The sequence below is a fragment of the Sturnira hondurensis genome, unplaced genomic scaffold, assembly GCF_014824575.4.
Source record: "Sturnira hondurensis isolate 20B ecotype Veracruz unplaced genomic scaffold, ASM1482457v3 Scaffold0013299, whole genome shotgun sequence".
Classification (NCBI taxonomy): Eukaryota; Metazoa; Chordata; class Mammalia; order Chiroptera; family Phyllostomidae; genus Sturnira; species Sturnira hondurensis.
The window spans coordinates 8694101-8715879 of record NW_028085930.1 but is presented as its reverse complement, the minus strand read 5'-3'; the positions used below and the strand labels follow the sequence as shown (position 1 = coordinate 8715879).

Below are 21779 nucleotides of genomic sequence, written 5' to 3'. Positions count from 1 at the left end.
AAGATAGGGTAAGATAAAGGGTGTAACAATGGTGCAAATAAAGAATGAATGGGAACACAGTGACTTGGAGAGGAATCTAAAAGAGTGGTGTTTCTTCATCTGATCAATCATCAGGATTTATTGAGTATCTTCTGTCATTCAGACATGACTGTAGAATAGGGAACAAAACAGGCATGGGTTCTGTGTCTCAGAACTGGCCTCTGTAGGAGAGAGATAACTGTTAATGACATAATCATGGAAAGAGATGTAAGAATACTGGTGAGATAAGTGCATGGAGAGGTAAGTGACAGGGGCATCTGATCCAGCCTGTGTGGTGAGGAAGGCTTCACTGAGAGAGTGAAGATGAAATGAAATTTGAAGGATGAGTAACAACCAGATGATGAGGGAGGAAAGAAGTGGGTAAGAGATCAACCTTCCACACCAAGGTCTGTGGCATTTGAGAATGGTGCTGAAGGGTGGAGCAAACTGTGGCATTCCAGAGCATGTGGGAAATCAAGACATCTTTTACCCAGACCTCCATGAGAGAAACATCTGTATTCCAGATGAAGAAAAAGGAAAGGCTGAGAGTTAGAAGAACTCAAAGTGGGTTCACACAAGCAAGGATTCCAATTCAACAGGAGTGGAAGTTCAGATAAATAGGATAAAGAGTGGGAGAAAAGTCTGGGGTCAGTTTAATGCCACATTTAGGGTTTTTCTACTGTGTAGCAAGGTGCTATAAAAATTTCTAGGCAAGGAAGACACATTCAAAACTATGGGTTTGCAAGATTACTCTGGAAGCTAGTGTCTGGGTCAGAAAAAAAAGGGACTGAGCCCTGGCTGGTGTAGCTCAGTGGATTGAGCGTGGGCCTGCGAACCACACGATTGTGGTTTGATTCCCAGTCAGGGCACATGCCTGGGTTGCAGGCCAGTTCCCAGCAGGGGACTCACAGGAGGCAACCATACATTGATATTTCTCTCATTCTCACCTTCCCTTCCTCTCTAAAGATAAACAAATAAAATCTTTAAAAAAAAAGGTACTGAAAGTTGGACAAATCGTGATAGGAATTGTATACTAGGCTCTGTACTCAGCATTTTAGTTTATCCACTTAATTTCTGTAACAACTCTATAAAATAGGTACATCTGTTTCACAAATGAGAAAATTGTCTTAGAAAAGTCAAAGAAATTTGCCTAGCTAGTAAATTAAGCAGCAGAGAGAGAATTTAGAATCAACTAACTTTCTCTTACTATTATATTGGGCCAGGAAAGTAGTAAGGAGGAGTCTCAAGTCATTATGACTAGCTTCTTTTGGAGCCTAGAAAACATTTTATTCCTTTGTATGTTTGAGAGCCAGATCTCAGAGAAGAATTCCACTTCATTATTTTCAGAGTGTGGCATGTAAGTTATACTCTCCAGAGCCATGCACATATCATCTGAGGAAGGTTCTGTGGCTCTGCTGAACCTGCTACACAGATATGGTACCACAAGGGTAGGTTTTAAGAGAAGCAATCATTTGCTTATCATGTCATAGTCTTTTGGCAAGTTGCTTTGCCTCTCTGCTTCCCTATCTACAACAGTCAGGAACTCTGGGAGTGCTTTTCTCTCTTTTTTTCTATTTTTATGAGATCTTGGTCTGCTAATGCTTTCCACATTCATGATGGAGAGAGCATTTCTGTTTTTCTTTCATGTGTTTGTGGGAGCATCAGGGATGAGTGGAAAGGTCAAGAGATTCGGTAGTAGGGACACCTGGGTCCCACTTCCCTGAGCTCCTGAGTTGTTAAGGTTAAATGAGGCAATGCCCACTTAGGGTCAAGCATGTTGCAGATTTCCAATAAAAGTATGTTCTTTTCTGTGTCCCAACCTCATGTCTTTGGCAGTAAATGCTTAAAAGTTCAAGCACTAAATCGCTCTTTTAATTTGACTTTCATTTTTCCCTCTTAATGTTTTCTCTCCTTTAGATAAGAGATTATTTCCAACAGTGACACTTTCTTTTTTCTTTGTCATTCAAGGGCTTGCCAGGACTGCCTGGACAACCTGGAGATCATGGAGAGACTGGGTTAAGGGGCGATCCTGTAAGTGGTAGTTGAGCGGTTTCCACTGTGTTAATCCAGGGACTTGTAAACTGTTTGAGCACAAAGGCACAGAACAATGAATTATTCATTAATGAGTCATCATCCAGCTTATCTTGGTATTGTAACATAAGAGATTTGTGAGGAAACCCATGTTATAGAACTTTTGGGTTCTCAAAGAGTTTGGAATTTTAATTGCATTGCCTATTTGGGATTATTGAGTAGGTCTAGCCAATGAAAATGAGTCTCCTTCGGTGTCTTTCTTTTTTAAGAAAAGATTGTGCTACCTATATTTTTTCCCTGTCTTTCCTATCCATTTGAGCGAAATAACCTCTGATTTTCCCAGGGGGATCCCGGAATTGATAGTTACAGCCAAGGCCCTAAGGGAGAAACAGGAAGGCATGGACAGCAGGTAAGATTGTCTCTGCTTATTTGGGGATACAGGTACACATGGGAAAGGTTACCACCTGGTGCAGAAGACTTGGTGTTCTGGTTGGATCAGCACAGAAAACCAGAGAGCAAACCTGTAGGACTCTATTGTCCGTGGAGACAGAACTCTGAACATTAATCTCTGCTTATATCCTTGTCCTTGCACCCTTCTCTCAGAAGTGTGTGTGTGTATTTTTGGTAGATATCTTATCACCCACCACACTAGTAATGAATACTTCTTTACTTTTTTTTTTTTTTGGTTTCTTCATATCCAAAATGAAAGCATCAGACTCAGTAATCTCTAAGATCTTTCCAGTTTTAAAGTCCTCAAATTTTATAATGATGTGTTGATTTAAGCAAACAACTAGAACAGGAACAGAATCAGAGAAATAGAGATCATATGGAGAGTTATCAGTGGGGATAAAGAGGGGAATAATGAGGGGAGAAGGTGTAGGGAATAAGAAGCATAACAGGTAGGCACAAAATAGACAGGGGGAGGTTAAGAACAGTATAGGAACTGGAGAAGCCAAAGAACTTATATGCACAACCCACGGACATGAACTAAGGGGTGGGAATGTTAGAGGTTGGGGGCAGTGCAGGGTGGAGGGGGGATAAAGGGGAGAAAAAATTGAGACAACTGAAATAATCAATAAAATATACTTAAAAAAAGATGCTCAGGCTCACGACACTACTGGCTTGCTTTCCGTCACTGCCAGTGTTGATTGATGTGAACTGAATACTAGCTGCTTTTAAAGATAGAATCCTGTTCAGTTCTGAAGACTAACAGCATCATGACAGAAGACATCACAGAAGGAAAAAGACTTGTTAACTTGACAGACGCTTACTTGTTGGAAGCCATTTTTAGATTTTTATGTCCTAGACATTAAAATGCATGACTCTGAAAAATGACCAAAATAACCCAAGTGTCTTGTCCTCAGATCACATTATCCCCGATTTCCAGGAATGGGGTCTGCATACCAACATGTTTACAACTGTAGAGCAGCCTCTATTTGCTTTAAACTCCAGCTTGTATTCTTTGACAAAACCTTAGGATGCCAGTTCTCTTCCCTGGATTGTGCCTAGTTCACACCCATTTTATATATGTCCAGGTCCTGAATAAAATCCAGTCGTTAACAGGATCATTACGATGGAGCTAAGTGAGAAAACTGTCACAACTCGCTGCAAGATTTTCTCATTCTATTGTTAATTACAGTTATTTGGACAAACTCCACTGAGAGGGTTCTCTTGGGTGCATTGAGATTAGAGAGCCCTGAGAATATACACTCAATAATAATAACCCATTTAGCAATGGGACTAACCCTTATAATCATCTGGGCTTCAGTTTTGCCATCTGCAAGGTGGGAAGATTGAAAACGATTTCAGAGTTTCCATCTGTTAGTGGTTATCATGGGAAGAAAGGTTAGGATCCATGCATAAATTGAGCTTTGGTTCCATGACTTGCTTATCGTTTTACAGTTGGGGAGGAACTCAGTCTAGACGGCCATGGGAAGAGACTTGTGCACACAGCTTTCAGAGGTCTCCATCACTGACTTTAGCTAAGGGTTAACCTTGAACTTCAGATCACTGAACTGTGCATACAAACAAAAATTGTCACCCTCTGAGACGGTGCCATGTCATTTTGCATTTGTATTCCCCACAGTTTCTACTACCAGGATGAGCTTAAAGAAGGGTGCTGTAAGAAACAAAGAAGAGAGCCCTCTAGGGGGTACTCTTCCACTAGTATTAGTTTTGAGTCTGACCAGAAAGCTGGTTAGCACTTGCAATTCCTTTGGAGAAGATGCCCTGAAGAAGCAGTCTTTCAAACCAAACTGAGAAACCTAGTATTGGGGAAAGTGTGAAAAACCAGTCAAGCTTTTGCACTTCTGGGGAGGAAGAAAAACCAATTCAACCTTTTTGGAAGGCGACCAGGCATCATACATCAGTTAGGACTGCTGATTTTTGTTTGTTTTTCAACACACAAGTGACAGAGAACTGGACTGGCAGGGTTTACCTAATATTCACATTTGATAATCCAAGAATAGAAGATCCCAGGTTTGGTACACGAGCTCAGTGATGCCATCAAAACCCAGGGTTGTCATCAGGGTCTCTGGCCCTTTCTTTCCACAGTGCCATCCTCACTGCGGTCCTTGGGCCCGGCAGACCAAGAATCTTACCTTAGCTTTCATATAAAATGCCGACAGAAAAAGGACTTTCCTTTCATCAGAGCACTGCCAGCAATATTCTCTTCACAGCTCACTCAGCTCATGGTCTGGGTCCAGTGCTCTCTGCCTGCCCTCTTGCCCCATTTTAAGAGCCAGAGAATGCAAATCTCTAACAAAGGAAATGAAATTTCCATGACTGGCTTAGTCTTGTAATAATTCGTTCGTCCCTTGGAGCTGGGCAAGTCATTGCTCTAAACAAAACTGAGATTTTCTTAGCAAGGAAGAAAGGGGAGTGAGTTCGCCATGGCTTAATATGTTCGCCACTGTGTTCCCATGGCTTAATATGTACATGTACTTTGATCTGGTCTTTCCAGTTATTGAGGTTTTTCCAGGCGTTAAGCATGACTCAATCTAAAGATTCAGATCCGGGGATGATCAGTGTAATGATTTTTAATCCCTACAATGCTTAAATGTCCAATGATAAGGGATCTTTTATAAAACAATGGAAAATCCACATGATGGAATATTATTAAGCCATGAAAAATAATTTAGAAGATTTTTTTATAATAAGAAAAACATTCATGATGTAGTATTAAAAGAAAAAAAACAGATCATAAAACTCTGCAGTCAACAAGAGTACTAACTGGTTGAATATATCTATATTTCCTGGGGATAAACACCCAGAAATGATGTATTCCATTTTCTTAATATGATTATCCAAGTTGTTGAAAGATTCCATGTTGAGCCTGTATAACTTTTACCCTGGTTTTTATTTTGAAAAAATTTAAATCTATAAAAAAAATTGTAGTTGCAAGTATACTAGCACAATGAAAACCAATTGCTACTGTTTAGCCACATTTGCTTTATGTCTCTCTATGCAAATACATAGTTAATATGTGTATATAATTTGCTGAGCCATTTGAGGATTAATTGAAGATATCATGACATTTTGCTTTTAAATATTCAATGAATAGCTTTCAAAAACAAGAACCTTCTCCTGTATAAGCACAATGCAATCATCACACTCAAGACATTTAATATTGGTGCGACATCATGTCTACTACACAGTCCATACTTAGATTTCCACAGTTGCGCCAATAGTGCCTGTTGTGGTTATTTCTATCATTGTCATTGTTCTGGGTTCCAGTCAAGGACTATGTAATGCACTTGGTCATTTTGTCTCTGCTGTATCTCTTAATCACAACCGTGTCCCTTTATTCCTTAGTTTACATGTCATTGATATTCCAGGCCAGTTTCTTTTGCTAAACATCTCTCAGTTAGGATTTGTTTGAATGTTTCTTCCTGACTACATTTAAGTTAATCAATTTTAGTAGGAAATTAAGAAATGTACCCTTAGTCACCAAGAGGGACACTAGGTCAGTCTATCTCATTATTGACACATTAATTTGGTCACTTGATTAATCTATTGTGAACATACTTTGACACACTTTCTAATGATTAAGTACTTTGGACAATAACAGTCTGAGATGGTAAATTTTTTTGTTTCCAAACATTCTTTTACTGGTACCTGTGATGGTTCAAATAATCCCTTTATTATGTTGGCTACAAAAAAAAGAAAAAAGAAAAAAAGAAATTAAAAAAGAAACTGCTTACTATTGAAATTAGAAAATAATAAGCATTTTAAGAAAGAATCTTTATTATATGTAGACCAATTATGAGAATGCTATATCCAAAGCCTTCTCCCTGATACGAAATACTTTATTTAAACAATTCCCATTATAATAGTAACATTTAAAGTAGATATTTGGGGATAAAGAAAAATAAAATGTAGAGAAAACAATCAATAGTTCCAGTAGCTAAGAACACCATCATTTTACTAACTTCCCTAATTTTTTGGTGGCAAAGTTATTCTCCCTGAGAAAGTCAGATGAGCATCTCAAGGACTTATTAAAAAATGTTCCAGTGTAATATAATAAAATGAGGAATCATCATTTTGTCTTTTGTTGTATTTGGGTTACATTATTCTTTCACAGAATTTAGCATACTTGGAAAGAACAACATTATAGCACAATTTTTCTACTTAATGAACTTTTGATAGATATTTTTAATTACACTATTTCAATAAGCATTTCTACAATGATTTAATTAACACTTTCTTCATATTGTGGAATATATAAATTACTTCAGAATTGAGTCTGTTATAAATAACAGAAGAACACATGGCACAAAATGTTTTTGTTTCCACATTTTACATTCATTCCGAGTTTATGCATTCTCATTGATTTAGCATCTGACTTCGCCGAATAATATTCTAAGATATCCCTATTTGTGCTCGGGTGGTTTCCATTTCTCCTGAAAGATGAACTCATTATTTTCCTGGACCCTAAACATTTTCCCACTTCTAATCTTAAAGAACCTGAGGGCACTAGACAGTTTCCCCATTGTGACTGCGTATGACCTCTCCCTCCCTTATCAGCTGTGTCTACTGACCTCTTCATATGCTCAGGGACACACTCTTCTACCTTCTGTCTCTACTGGCCATTCTCCATAGGATGCAGGTAGAGAAGGGAGTGCTAGTATTTTTCAAATATCAAGCATGGCTTGTTGGAGAATATCTGTGACTACTGTCCCAACATGTTGAACCCTAAGGAGGTGTCAAAAGAAAAGTCTTTGGGGAAAGATGCCCACAGCGTGAATGTTTTAAAACACCAGCATCGAGTCAGCACTCTGAAGGAGTACTGACCAATAGAACATTCTGAGGTCAGGGGAATATTCTCTATCTGTGATGTTCAAAGTGGTAGTCACTAGCCACATGGAGTTACGGAACACTTGAAGTGTGCCTAGTATAACTGAGGAACTAAATTTTCAGTTAAATTTACTTTAAATTATTTTAAACTTAATAGTCAATTGTGGCTACAGGCTTCTGTATTGGATAGTCCACGCCTAGAGAAGAAATGCAAATGTATGTGTATAGATATCTAAACTGGTCTTCCCTTTACGTTTTACTTTTCAGGGAAGTTCTGGTTACAATGGACCTCAGGGGGTAACTGGAAATGTTGGCCCTCAGGTAGGTGTACTGTCTATGGGGTGCACATTTCACCTGCTTTTGTGGAAGGGAGAGGTTGGGTGGGGTGAAAATTGGCTGTTTTCTTCTCTAAGGTTTACATTTCCCTTCTATTTTTAGGGGTCAAGAGGAAGACAAGGTCTGCCAGGATTGAAGGTCAGTGCTTTCTGGAAGAGGTGCTCCTTGTTGCACATCTGTGGCACTTTAGATAGTTCTGTCTGAGGTCAAGGGCAGTGCTGGCTGGGCTGTCTGAGGTTCCCTGGAGATCACTGGGAAGTGTCCCTGGGGACCTTTTCTCATGAAGGAGGGAGGGTTTATATGGTTCCTCTCCGCACCATGTCCAGCTGGCTACAAATAACATTTCATTTAGATGGAAAAAAGTTAATAGCTTTACCTCCAAAATAATGATTTTTCCACTTAAAGAACACTTCCTAAGGGTGCATAGGGAATGTCGTAGTTACTAACTGAAGGGAAAAGTTTGTGTTTTACTATTTCCAAAGGGGGAATGATGTGACTTGAGGGTAGGATGGGGTGATATCTGTGGTGAAAATCGTATTTTACTGAGCATTTATCTAGCACCAGTCACTGTGTTAGACTTTTACTTACATCTCGTACAACCCTTTCGACAGCCCTCAGAATTCTGAGCACCCTGGGCTACTTTTTATGGGTAGGAGAAGAAATAGATGTTTAGCAAAATGAAGTTTCTTGTCAGAGGCCACATAACTAATAATTGGTGGAGATAGGATTCAGATCCAAAGCTCAGAATGCTCTTGGAAATAAAAGTTAAATTTATTGAGAAGACTTATCTCTAACATAGTCTGGTAACACTCTGCTAGTATTATTTTTTTCTAGTAGTCTCATGATTTTAGGATGGAAGAGTCAGAGATCAACTTATGCCATCTCTGAGCCTGGAGATGAGTGAATGGGTGTGTGTGTGTGTGTGTGTGTGCGCACGTGTTGGCCCAGGGGCTATGCACAAAAAGGAAATGGGACTTACAGGTCTCCAAACCAACAATGTTGAAAAAACATGGCTATTGAGAAATCCCAAGTCTCAAAAATCCAGACAAGTTTTGTTGGTATCAAGTAAAATATTATTTCTTAAAACCAAAAAATGTTAAAAAATCATGGCTTTGGAGAAACCCCAACTTTCAAAAATCCAAAACAAGTTTTGCTGGCACCAAGTAAAATATCACTTCTTAAACAATGTTAGAATTTGAAGTAAATTCTTAGATAATTTTTGTGCTATTAATTCTTCACTCTGGTAAAATAAATAATGTCTTGAAATATCATTTTACCTGCCTTTACTTGTGTGGCTCCGTGGGTTGGGCGTTGTCCCACCGATTGATTTCCTGTCAGGGCAGAAGCCAGAGCTGGGGGGCCAGGTCCCCAGTTGGGGGTATGCAAGAGGAAAACGATTGACGTTCCTCTCATATCGATGTTTCTTTCCCTCTCTTTCTCCCTCCCTTCCCCTCTCTCTAAAAATAAATAAATAAATACGATCTTTAAAAATATATATCATTTTATCCCACTGTTTTTATCCACTGAAAGGTAGAAAAGAATAAACAATTGACCAAGCCAAGTTTTAGAAAAATTTAGTGACTTTAGGCAGTGGAGTGAATTTTCTACTCTTGAATTATTTAATTCTTTTGTAATACTATGTGCAATTTATCTGTATACCCATGGTCCTCTGCTCTGTTGTTCTTGGTTATTCCCTATGTTACTCCATCTCCTAGATCTTTCTTTTTCTTTAATTTACATCAGATCCAAGCCTGTGCATAAGTTTAAAGTCCATTTGCACTTTCAAGATAAGAATGAAAAAGATTTCCTTGCCCATTCCTTGTTCTTGGTGTCCCCGCATCCCAGAACTTCAGGAGAACCTGCTCTCATGCTTGTGTGCTTTTCCTTATGGTATTATTGCCCTTTCCCTAAATGACATGCTTACTTTTCTTTTTCTAGGCTTTCAGTTTTGGGTTTTTCTATTGATTTCTTTCTTTCTTTTTTTCTCTGTTGATTGGAGTTTAGACCTGGATTCACCCAGTGTGTTCCTGAATCAGAACATGGTCCCCTCCAGGCTCTTACTGTGTGCTCACTTGTGGTTTATAGTTTATCTTATTTTCACAGCTGGACCAAGAATTCTGTAAGCCCTTAAAGTTTTTATATTCAAGAGTAAAGAAAATTTTGTGTTTTAACCTGCTTCCTCTAGTTCTGTATATTTTAACTTAAACAAATGTACTGTTATCAAACATTTATTATAGAATAAATACATTGGGTTTGCAGCGTATGGCCATGGGCCAGCTCCTAACCCAGGTTCCTGTTCAGGCTGCACTTTAGGTTATAATGTATTGTGAGCCTGTACTTTCTTGTTGATGGAGCCTTCGGAACTGTTTTTTTTTTCCCCTCCACTTTGATATGATAAAGCTTGCTTGGTACAAGATTAGTTCTAGAATGCTTTTCTTTTCTCTTTTTTCATTCTTTCTCAATATTTTTCATCACCTTTTCCACCCATCTCCCTACCCCTGATCCCTTGGGCAACTGTCAGTTAGTTCTCTGTTTCTAAAGGTCTGTTTTGTTTTGTTTTGTTTTTGTTTTGTTTGATTCCCCAATGTGGGGGATAAAGATTTTTCTTAACCTGTCCATCTCCTCCATACACTGTCCCCAAACTCATGCTTGCAGTAAACGTACCTCCTCTACTTTTGGGTCAGTTCGGTTCATTGTTCCCAGGATAACTAGATAAGCGTTATTTACTGCTATAAAACTGCTCCTGTCCTGAGCCGCCCTTTCTCCCCAAAGTTGCTCTTGCTTTGTGTTCTATGAGTTTATTATTAGTGAATCATGAAACTCTTTCACAAGACTGCTAACCTCCCGATATATTCAGACATGTCAGGTTTATTTTTCTTGGATGGCTTCTTCCTGGGCCCTTCTGTGTCATCCCGCTCCAGTCCAGACGGCTCGTTCTCTGGACCTCTGTCCTGCTGTCTCACTGGGACCAATTGTAGAGCAGCAACCTCTCATCTTGGAAGCAGAGAAAAACGTGTGCAAACTGCTGTTTCTGATAGGAAGCCTCTCCCTCTGACACATTGTAATCTTGTCGAATCCCTGTAGTTGTTTGCTCTTTCCTATTAAAGACTTGACTTCTTTATTAAAAAGAAGGAATTGTAGACTCCAGGGTGAACTGGGTTTATTCAACATGTCAATAGTTTTCGAGATAACCCCGTGCTGGAGCATCGGTCAAGTAGACTCGTTTATGTTTTTGAGACTATAACCTGCTTAAGGTGAACCAATACTATTGGAAGATTGTAGCTTACAGAGGTGCTGAACTCTAAATGACATTTCTCAGGGCTTGGACCATGTGGCTCATTACTCTCTATAAAATGAGATATTCTGGCTTTTGCAAGATGCCTAATAAAACGGAAATCGAAATGAGATTTTATTTATGGAAAAGATTGTATTATGGCAAACAAATCAATGCATAGATTATTTTGGCAATAATCTATGTTTCCTTGTATATATAATTATCATAATGTATATACTATTTTATATTCTGCTTACTTTATATTTTGAGTAATTCATTCAAATTACTCAAATCATATTTAATTCTGCTCTTCTCTGTTTCCAAACCTTCCTGTTACCATTTTAATACATCATGCCTTTTTTCTGTTAAAGAACAATGATTTACTAAGCAATTTGGTAATTTCTGTTTTGTTACCTATCATGTCAGTGATGTAAAGAGTAATATTTTAAGTTTTCTTGTCTTGTTCTTGTTGCTGCTCTGCTTAAATATCACTGATATCAATGTGCAGGCATGAGGTCATGATGAGAGAGCCCGAGCTTTGCTGTGCAGAGCCACATGGTTTTCAAAAACGTCGCCTTATGAATGTCACTCATGTAATGCGCAAGTTAGGCAACATTCCACAAGCTGTTCCAAATTTCTAGCTCCCTGCCTTTTAAAACATGGTTTATATTTATAAATCTAGAAATCAACTCTTGGAGAATAGAGTAATAGAATAGTATGATTAGTATAAGTGCTTCCCATTTATCGGAATAGTTTTAAAAACGTAAGAAGCACGTGTAATTGATCCACATATTGATTCATTCTGAGTTTAAGATTTTTTTTCCTTTCTGTGACTCGGAATCATCAATCAATAGCCTTGTCAACATGAGAAAGAAGATAGAATAATTCACAAAATGGGCACTAACCAGTTTTCTGCTGTTTCTCTATGTGCCTTTTGGGCCTTTGTTCTAGAATGTCACAGTTATTGCTGTGCTCAACCTCTGAGTTTCTTCACATGGGGTAAGGGTCCCTAAGAGCAGTAAGAATTTGGCCCCCATTCCTTCAAAGGCAGGGATGGGTTTTTAGTAACCAGTCACTATGTTAAATGGGAGTGTGAGCAATTTAAACAAAGTGTTTTGCTTCTGTCACTAGCTGAGACATGGGAAGGAGATGCGCAAAGACTAGGAAAGACAGTAAGTCTTGCATTTTCCCCACCTGAGTGGAACTCCCACCCCCATTCCTCTCCTGCTCCATCTCTCAAAGAGGACTGAGCACAGGCAGGAAAATGGTCTTTGTCTTTCTCTTGTGGCTTTCGGGCTACGTTTTGTAGGGAAGGCTGTCTTCAGTAGGAACACTAAAGATGCTTGGAGAACTCACTAAATCTTATTCATTTTGACAGGGTGTGCGTGGAGAATCTGGTGAACGCGGTTACCAAGGAGAACCTGGGTATCCAGGCTCACAGGTTGTATCAGTGAACTTGCTTCCAGGCTAAAGGATGTTTGTTTAAAAATTCGATTTAGATTCTATGATAGGGATTTAGCATATATAAGAATGAACTTGGCTACCTCCCTTCCAGGGCCTCCCAAAGCAAATTATATAACTCTCTTCTGGGCAGGTTAAACCCCAATAGCAGTATTTAGTGAACTCTTACTATGTCCTAGATATGACCCTAAGCACTTGTAATAACTCATTAAATTCTTCAGGGGTAGGGTTGTTATCCCTATTTTACAGGGGAGAATTAGGGTGATAGAGAAGTTAGGTAAATCGGCCAAGTTCACACAGCTGGTAAGTACGTGATAAAGATGGGATTCTGACTCAGGCAGCATAGTTATAAATCTTTGCTCTTAATCACTGCCCATTCAAATTACTCAAATTATATTTAATTCATCAAAATTGTATTCAGTTTGGCAGAAAAAAATCAGCAACCTGTTTATGAAGTACCTATCATACACAGGGCATTTTGCCAACAGGCCTGGGACACTCAGACCACCAAGTCAAGGATCTTGCCTTCAAGGAGTTCAGTCCAGTAGAGTATTGTAAGCTATTCTGTGGTAACCGGACACTTAAACTTCCAGTCAGTTCTTTTGGATTCTTCTAAGTGTAACCCAAACCTGTCATTCTGGAATACATTCTACATCTTTCTTCTAAAAGCCAAATTGTTTCAAAGTGTTCTCAAATGGAAGAACTTTAAAACAACCAATTTTATTAGCACATTGACTCACACTCCTTAACTTTGAAGATCCTATGAGTGTCAGAAGATAATTCGAGAAGATTTCTGCTATTTTCCTCTTGACAAAGATACTAAAGACAGACATGGGTAATCAATGTGTAATAACAGACTTTATTTACTTTGTGATAAAAAGAGTACCTGAACATAGGGGGAAAAAACCAAGAGACGCATTTTGCCTTTTCTTTTGATCCCTGGCTTAATTCAGATTTGGATGTCCTGCTGCTGTGGGGTCCTGGCCTGCTCCTTTACATTCGCCTTGCTGTACCACTGAATGCGAGGGGAGCAGGCTGTGTGGTGAGCCACGAGCAAGATAATCGATAAAACCTCTCCTTAATTTTCACTCCCCACTGACATGTGGGTGTGATTCAGTACCCACACAGATGATTCAATCTCTCACACGGGAGTCTAGGAGCTATAATCAATGCTTCTAATAGGAAAGCATTTCTCAGAAAAGCTGGAAAAAATTAAAGTGTCAGAAATCAGTAAAGTAAAATAGATTGGGGAGAAGACAAACAACTCTGCAGCAAAGTGCCCAGTGAGATTAGGCCCCTTAAGTGTACCTTTGGTTCTTGATGAAGTCAGAACACAATTTCTTGTTTAGCCCTTGTATATATAAGAAAAAAGTTGATTTTTTTTCCAGAAAAGACCACTCACTTTTTTTAGAAGTTTAATACCTAAACTGCATTGGGTGAATTGAAATATAAAAGCAGTGTTCTCAAACCTTAGCGCTCATCAGATTCAGCTGAAGAGATGGTTAAAAATATAGATGCTGAGGACTCACATCCTGTGCTTCAGATGGAAAGAGTTTGCAGTGAGTGTGCCGGGGGAGCTTCAGGGTGCAGATGCTTCCTGATTGATGTGTAATAACTGAGACCGTGTTGGGCCAGACACCTTAATTTGTGCTTCCATCAGCATCCAAGATGATTTTGTGGGTATGTGGAAAATACTGTAATTATGTATCTCTATGAAAATTGGTTGAAGTGTAATTTTATTTTTGGACCAGGGACCAAGAGGAAGGCAAGGACCACCAGGAACCTCTGGACCGAAGGGCTTACTGGGTGCTCAGGTAGGCATAAAAAACTAGAAGTTGCGACACAGCTGCTCATTAACAATGGCCAGTTCATGCACCTGGGTGTTCCCAGACAAATAATGTAAAGCCTCCCTGTTTTTTCTGGGATCTGTGGGTGTCAGGAGTTTCTAGAAATAGCTGATTTGATGAAGCAGATACCAATAATCAGGTACATGTCCCCTTCTACTCTAAGTATATTGTGGGACTAGAGCAATCAATGAGATTGGGGTTGAACCTTGGGGCTGTGTAACACAAGCTCATACTTAACTGTGGAGCAAGAAAAATAGTGTAAAAGGGGACTAAGAGGTTAATTAACTCCTCACAAACACGTAAAGAAGGATTTCTATCCCAATTTTATAGATGAGGAAACTGAGGCTCAAAGGGATTAAATTACTCGTCATCTGCAAAGTCAAGGCTGAACTGGCCTCTAACTTGGGTCTTTGTAGTGCCTGTTCTACAACTCATCCAATATCCTGGTGGTATGGAGAAGGTTCAGACCAGATTGAGGCAGATGACTGGAGTGGCTTCCTAAGGAAGGGAGCATTTGCAATACCTCAAAACTGAGCAGCATGATTTAAGTCGGGGATGAGAATATCTGTAGATTCAAAATAGCTCCAGGGTGGCCTGAGCCCTCGATCTGCCTGCATCCTCTCACGGTCAGGAGATGTCTGGCCTCTGGACTGATTGTATTATTTTCATTCTCATTTGATGATATTTCCTGTTTGGGAAGGGTGAAAGTCCGGTTGTTCGTCTTCCTGACCTCTTGCTCAAATCAAACATCCCCTCTAGTAGCCAGATGATTCCTTCAATTCTTGGTGTGTGGGAGACGTGGCTTCTGGCACAGAACACTTTACTCCCCCACCTCATCCCCCAGCCCAGATGTTAAATGTGTTTATTATGCATTTTCTATGTTGGAAGATAAAATTAATTGTATCTTGTGATTCGTGAGCATGCTCTCAGTTCGAGACCATTTCAATAATAACAAGAGTCAGATGGTTAACTTTGTGGCCCTTTAGGTGATTTGGGGCATGGTCTTTTTGCAGGGGAATCCTGGGCCTCCAGGGCCGAGTGGTTCAAGAGGAAAAGCTGGACTGAGAGGAATGAAGGTAGATGTCAGAGGATATACTCCTCCTTGATTGACACTTGGGTCTTCCTATATGAACCTCTCCTTATGTGATCGTTTCCAGCATGAGTTTCTGATATGGTTGGTGGTGATGTTGACTGTCCATTACCTTGTAGCTGGATAGCTGGATACAGAGAAGGAAAGATATATAGACAGACACATAGAAAGATGAATAGATGGTCACATGTATCAATAGACAAAGACATATCAATAGATAGATAAACATATGCATTCACCATAAATGTGGATTCACACACTCACACCTAGAAAAAGTCATAGCAATATAAAATTCTGTATTGCATAACTGATTTTGATAATTTTTAATACCAAAACTTAACATATATTTTTAGTTTTTTGTATTTAACAAAAGCCTAGAGGAAGATATTTGTCTTAGATTGTAGGATGATGCCAATGGGACTTGAAAAGAGTGACTGTAAATTTCCTAAGAAAAATGATATAAAATTGTATGAACTCATAGGAGAAAATTAATTTCATCTTTATCATTTATTATAAAAGGGAGAGCATGGTGTTGAAGGACAGAGAGGCCCACGGGGTCAACAAGGACCAAGAGGGCAACCTGTAAGTCTAGTTTGTCTGTTTTGGACTCCTGATCGAATTTCTTGTTTATTCCTTGTTCTTATTTCACATAAAATTCTAATAATCACGATAAATATTTGAGATAACAAAAATGACATCATTACTAGAGCTGTTGTGAATCTCAACAAAGATCCTTAAACTTATCATATCAATAAAGAACCCAAACATGTCTCAGAGTTTAATTTGCCTTTTCGCATGTTATTGAAGAGGGCGGTGCCACTTAGCCTCTTCTGTTTGACAAAGATGTTTTAAAAGCACGCAAGTCTTTTAGGAATACAGAGATGCTCAATGAAACTTTTTTTCCCAGGAAAACAAATAAGATGACCAATCAGGTGCACATTTTTAAAAAGGATTTTATTTATGTATTTTTAGACAGAGGGGAAGGGAGAAAGTGGGAAAGAAACATCAATGTGTGGTTGCCTCTTGTGTGCCCCCTACTGGGAACCTGGCCTGAAACCCAGTCATGCGCCCTGACTGGGAATCAAACCAGTGACCCTTTGGTTCACAGGCCAGCACCCAATCCACTGAGCCACAGCAGCCAGGGCCCAGGTGCAAATTTTTAAGGGCATGGATTTGATTATCCAGAGCAAAGAAATAACCTTTGAAGACCAAGGATCATAAAAGGTTTACTTCAACAGATAACACTTCCAGAGACAGGGCTATGCATTTTTACCTTAGTCATTGCTTTGAACACAAGAGCACATCAGTTTCTTATGACTATTTTCAATTCAACACCTTATTGGAATGAGCTTTACAATACAGAGTAATGTTGTCTTTCCTGCAACTCATATTTCTGAGATTTCTTTCATCGGCAGTAGGAAGGACCTGCATCTATTTTACACTCAGCACTGCAATTGTAGTTGTTTGCTGGGAGAGAAAATAAAAGCAGTCCTAAGGAGCTTAAATGTAAATGCAGCAAGGGAAAAAACAGAACAAGATTACTGTCAAATGAAATGTAGGGCAAATAATGTTTTGCGTCTACACTCAATTCAGATGATGAAGTTAACACTGTTTGACTTTATTAAAATATCCTGGTTTAAAAGAAGGCAAAGCTTGTTCCTATAGGCCTCTTTTTGACAAAGACAGGTGGGGAGCAGTGCCTTTCTTGAGTGTATTGTTACAGGAAGGTTGGAGGATGTAGGACATCTCCAAACTACACAATGGGAGTCTCTGGGGCTCCAGATGCTGAAGGCTCTGCGTGTCCTTCTGCACAGAGAAACTGGAATGACAGCAAATGAACCTCATGTGCATCCTCCCCCCATAAACAACTCATTTTTGGCAATCTTTGTCTTATTTTCTAATATTTTAAACTTTACTGCTTAGCCATAAAAATGATCTCTGTGGCTTAGAATTTAAAATTCTCTTCCCAGATGATGTAATTGAGTTCTTTAGGTGTAGTCTTTGTCCATTCAGCTCAAAGTACCTAAAAGGTTCTGAATTCACTCTTTATCAGGAAGCTCATTGTCTGTATGTACAGATGCTGAGATCCCTGTAGTATCATCAACATTGTCATAATTATTATCATCAGCACCACCTCCACTTCCACCACCACTACCTCCACCACCACCACCATTATTACCACAACCACTATCACCACCACCCTCATCACCGTCGTCACAATCACTCTCTTGCAAACATCATCACCATTACTACCACTGTCAGCAGCAGAATAATGACCCCTTACCAAGTGCTTTCTCTGTGCCTGGCATTGTGCTAAGGACTTCCCATGCCCAATCTCATTTACTCTACCAACCATGCTAGATAGATGATATTATTATTCCCATTTAATGAGGATAATTCAGTTTCAGATGAGGAAACTGAAGCTTAGAGAAGTTGAGTAACTTGCCTAAGGTACTCATGCAACCAATGTTAAAGTGGAATAAAAATTCATCTCTGTCTGGATTTACAGCCTATAAACTTATTTACTAAACTACATTGCCTCTATCCCATTCTTTCCCCCAAAAATCTGTCTAGAGATTTACCAATTTTGGAATTTCTTCTACCATTCCTTTATCCTACAAGGAAAGCAAGTTTTCCCAAGGAAAACTATGTACAGTGAGTGGGCTTCCTACACCCATGGTATCTTGCTGAGGTACAGAATCTTGCTGAAGAGCAGGCTAAAAATTAATGAGAATACCAAAAACTTATTTGTATCATGGTATTTAAAAACCTTAAACCCTATTCCCTCCTTATCCTTTGAAGGTAGTTTAATGTTTATCCCATGAAGCTGGGATAAACCTCCATCAACCCCCCTTCTGCCTTCCCACCTCCTCCCACGGTTGACTTTTCTAAGGGTTCAGATAATATTATCAACCAAGTGATGATCTGGGTGACTCTACAATTCATCCTGTGTCATTTGTTTAGGGGTTTTCTGGTCCCGATGGATATGGACATCCAGGAAGAACAGGAAGAAAGGTGAGGTTTACCTTAGAGTATTCTGAATTCAAGACTATAGCTTTTATTTTATTTTACTAGAATAAGAGTTCCTGCCAAAGTGGCATGCCAGGAATGGTTCCTACATGCTGTTTATGGCATGTTGTAGCTCTCAGAGTTCCCTCCTTAAAAAATAAAAGCCAATTTTGCCACTCTGTTATTTAAAAATCAAACTCCTTACCTCACCTTCTTCCTACCCAGCTATCCCTGGGTATTCAGGCTCTTTCCCAACTCCTTGCCTTTGCAAATGCTCTTGTCTCTCTTTGGGATGTCCTTCCCTATCTCCCTCCTTTAGACAAACTTTCCTCATTTTCTGCTAACTCAGATATCAACTACTCTTTGTGGAAGACAGACTTTGTTTTGTCCTGTATTCTGTGTTCTCAAAGCACATTGTTCATATTTCTACAGTAGACCCTTTCCATTGATGTTATATTTAATTTATTCCTGTGAATTTGTCTACCTCCAGTTGGTGAACCTGATAGCAGAATTGCATCTTACTCATTTGGTATTGCTGAAACACAACCTGGCACAGTGTAGGTTCTTAATAAGTATATTTAAGTATTTCTACTCCCATAGGAAGCTAGTATTTCAACAGGTTGTTAATATATCACTGACAAGATTTGAAGTATAGAAGTCACATGAACCTGGTTGAGCTAATCAAATGTCTGTAGCTGCAGTTGCTCTTGGTGCTTTGGCTTGCAAGTTACAGTTTTTGTTTCACAAAGGAAGAAATTACTGGGATATTTGGTGATGCTCAGCTACTTACCTATGTCAGAACTCTGGGCTGGCTTCCCTACAGTTCTCTTATGTTCCTTTGTGGCTCTAGACAACACCACTGCCATTTTATTGAGCAGGAAAATGCCCCAACCATAGTGGTCCCTTAGTAGATATCTGTGGAATGATGAAGAGTGTGGGCCCACAGTGATCGTCTAGCTTAGCCTTGTTGATTTACAGATAAGAAAATGGATCACTATGTCAGAGACATGTCAGGGACATGCTGCAACTTGCCTGTGGTCACAGACCTGGTTAGAGACAGGGCTGAGTGTGGAAACTAGTTCATGGAAGTCTCATCGGGCAAATTAGGTCTTTCTCCTCTGGGGGAGAGTTTGCACGGCAGGAAATTCTGGGTAGAATTCAAGTGTGCATGTTTTGAGCCACAATACCCAACACCCCCACCCCACCCCAACCTAAACACAAGGGCAGTCTATGCTTATTGTGATATACTTAGTGCTGTGGAACATGCAGATTCACTCCACATTTGCATGAATTTTTCCTAGCAAGTCATAATGGTCTCACTTTCAATGGCCCTTATTGCTGCTTGGCTAGCAGACTACATTTTCCTAGTCTGTTCACTCTCCTCTTCCCTGAGTGATGTGTTTCATGCTGTCCCCTCTCCATAGATCATTCCCAATGTAAAAGGAGGTAGGAATATCTCTCATCTAAAAAAACCAAACAAACCCCAAACCAACAACAAAACCCTGACTTAACTACACACTTTCATTGCCCCATTTCTCTCTGGCAACTCTTGGAAGAAGTAGGTCCATACACGTGGTTCTTCTCAGGGGTGATTGTATCCCCTAGGAGACATTTGGCAACACCTGGAGGTATTTTGCTTGTCACAGCTGGGGGAGGGGATGATGCAGTGTTTTTTTTCTTTTTCTTTTTTTTTAAACATGTTCTCTCTCTGCCTAGAATGTTCTTCTCCTAGATGTCTGCTTGCCTTGCTTAATTCATGCTGGACTTTGCCCAAATGCCACCTTTACCAAAAGGCTTCTATAAAACATATACCCCCATCCACTGTGTCTTTCTTTATCCCTTAATTCCCTCTTTGGAACAGCTTCTATCTCTTCCTGACATATTATACATCTCTTGTTCACTAGCAGATAGCAACGGTCTTTGTTTTGTTCACTGCTCAATTCCCAGTGCTTAGAAAAGTGCCCAACACATAGTAAGGGCTAAATAAATATTTGTTGAATGGATCATTGCTTTGTGGCATGCCTTTGATCTGACCTTGAGGAGCTGCTTCCCAACAGTCAATTTGGTGCCTGTTTCCTTGGTTTCCATCGGATCAGACCTCTGATTATTGAAACGGATATGTAAAAATGCTTAAGAAGGCAGTTTCATTACACAATATATCAAGGAGGGGTAGGAATTTATAAAAATCATTTGCAAGTTATTTCACAATGAATTATAGAGATAAAAATGGACACTAGGGAGTAGCTCAAGATAACTTTTGATATAGTTGTTTTTTCTGGCACCTGTTTTTAATCTTTTTTTCTCAAGTTACTGTTTCTTCTTTTTTTTTTTCCGAGGAATGCCAAAAAAAGAAAAGACTTAATCCCATGGAGTTAAACGGGCTCTTCTCTCATTTCTGACACTAGGGTGAACCTGGATTTCCTGGCTATCCTGGCACAAAAGTAAGAAGATATCTTTCTGGGCCTGGCAACTGGTATGCAGCGCATGTCATTTGTTTGTACTCGTTTTCTTTACATTCAAGAGTTTGCGTTTGATTCTCTTAAGGGAGAAGCTGGTGACCCAGGCCACCGAGGAGAGAAGGGGGCGAAGGGAATCAGAGGGAAGAGGGTAAGAATGAAAGGGACTTCCCAAGACCTATGAAGGCTTACATCATGACACGCTGCTCATGGGAGCCTGTTTCCATGGGGTTGATGGACTTCTGAGCGGGACGCCCTTGCCCTCCTCAGGCAGGCACGTTCCACACCCTCCTAAGGCTAACTCACTCCCCACTAGTTCCATTCTCATTCGTCTTCTGAGTGCAAACACAGCTCCCCAAACCATAACAACAGAAAATCCAAGCTAGAGTATCAGCTGAGCGATATCAGTCTTAAAAAAAATAAGTTTGGAGGCACCACTGTCTTGGGTAAGCCTAGATGCCATTTGGAAGGGTATTGTTTTAGCTGCAGAACAAATACTGCTGCTTCTCTGAGCTTTTTCCAAGCCTCACCTTTCTCTTAGCTTTTACTACGCACTCAAAAATGTGGCTGCCATCTCAGTAGACTTTGAGTCCTATTTTCTGTACTTTATAGAGACTACTATTAAAAATCTATTTCTTCAGGTTCTGAAGATTCAGTCTTGAAGGGCCACAATCACCAGAAGCTCATTTTGGAAAGAGTAACCCCATGTATATCTAAAACCTTGGTAGATATTGGTAGATATAAAAGAGGTAGATAAAACCTCTTTTAGCTGGTAGGGAACAAAGCCATTTGGGAAAAAAACATGAACCAGAGTTCAGTGAAAAAAAGAGGAAAGGTAAGTGAATGTATATTTTCTAGGAGCTCAATAATTGGTATTTCCATACACTGGCAAGGACAGAAAGAAAATTTTGATCTATGCCTTACCTGGCTTCCTGCTGGCTGATATGGCCCTGCTCAGCTAA

General features: G+C 39.6%; 1 protein-coding gene across 1 annotated transcript in view; it reads left to right on the top strand.

Annotated features, from left to right (window-relative positions):
* The window catches only part of LOC118997585 (collagen alpha-4(VI) chain-like), a 114921-nt gene that overhangs the window by 66224 nt on the left and 26918 nt on the right, over nucleotides 1-21779 (top strand). Inside the window, exons 20-30 of the mRNA XM_037061315.1 lie at nucleotides 1987-2049; nucleotides 2393-2458; nucleotides 7612-7665; nucleotides 7783-7818; nucleotides 12333-12395; nucleotides 14167-14229; nucleotides 15276-15338; nucleotides 15872-15934; nucleotides 18317-18367; nucleotides 20767-20802; nucleotides 20906-20968. Coding sequence (XP_036917210.1) covers nucleotides 1987-2049; nucleotides 2393-2458; nucleotides 7612-7665; nucleotides 7783-7818; nucleotides 12333-12395; nucleotides 14167-14229; nucleotides 15276-15338; nucleotides 15872-15934; nucleotides 18317-18367; nucleotides 20767-20802; nucleotides 20906-20968 — 621 coding nt within the window. The remainder of the gene's footprint in view (nucleotides 1-1986; nucleotides 2050-2392; nucleotides 2459-7611; nucleotides 7666-7782; nucleotides 7819-12332; nucleotides 12396-14166; nucleotides 14230-15275; nucleotides 15339-15871; nucleotides 15935-18316; nucleotides 18368-20766; nucleotides 20803-20905; nucleotides 20969-21779) is intronic.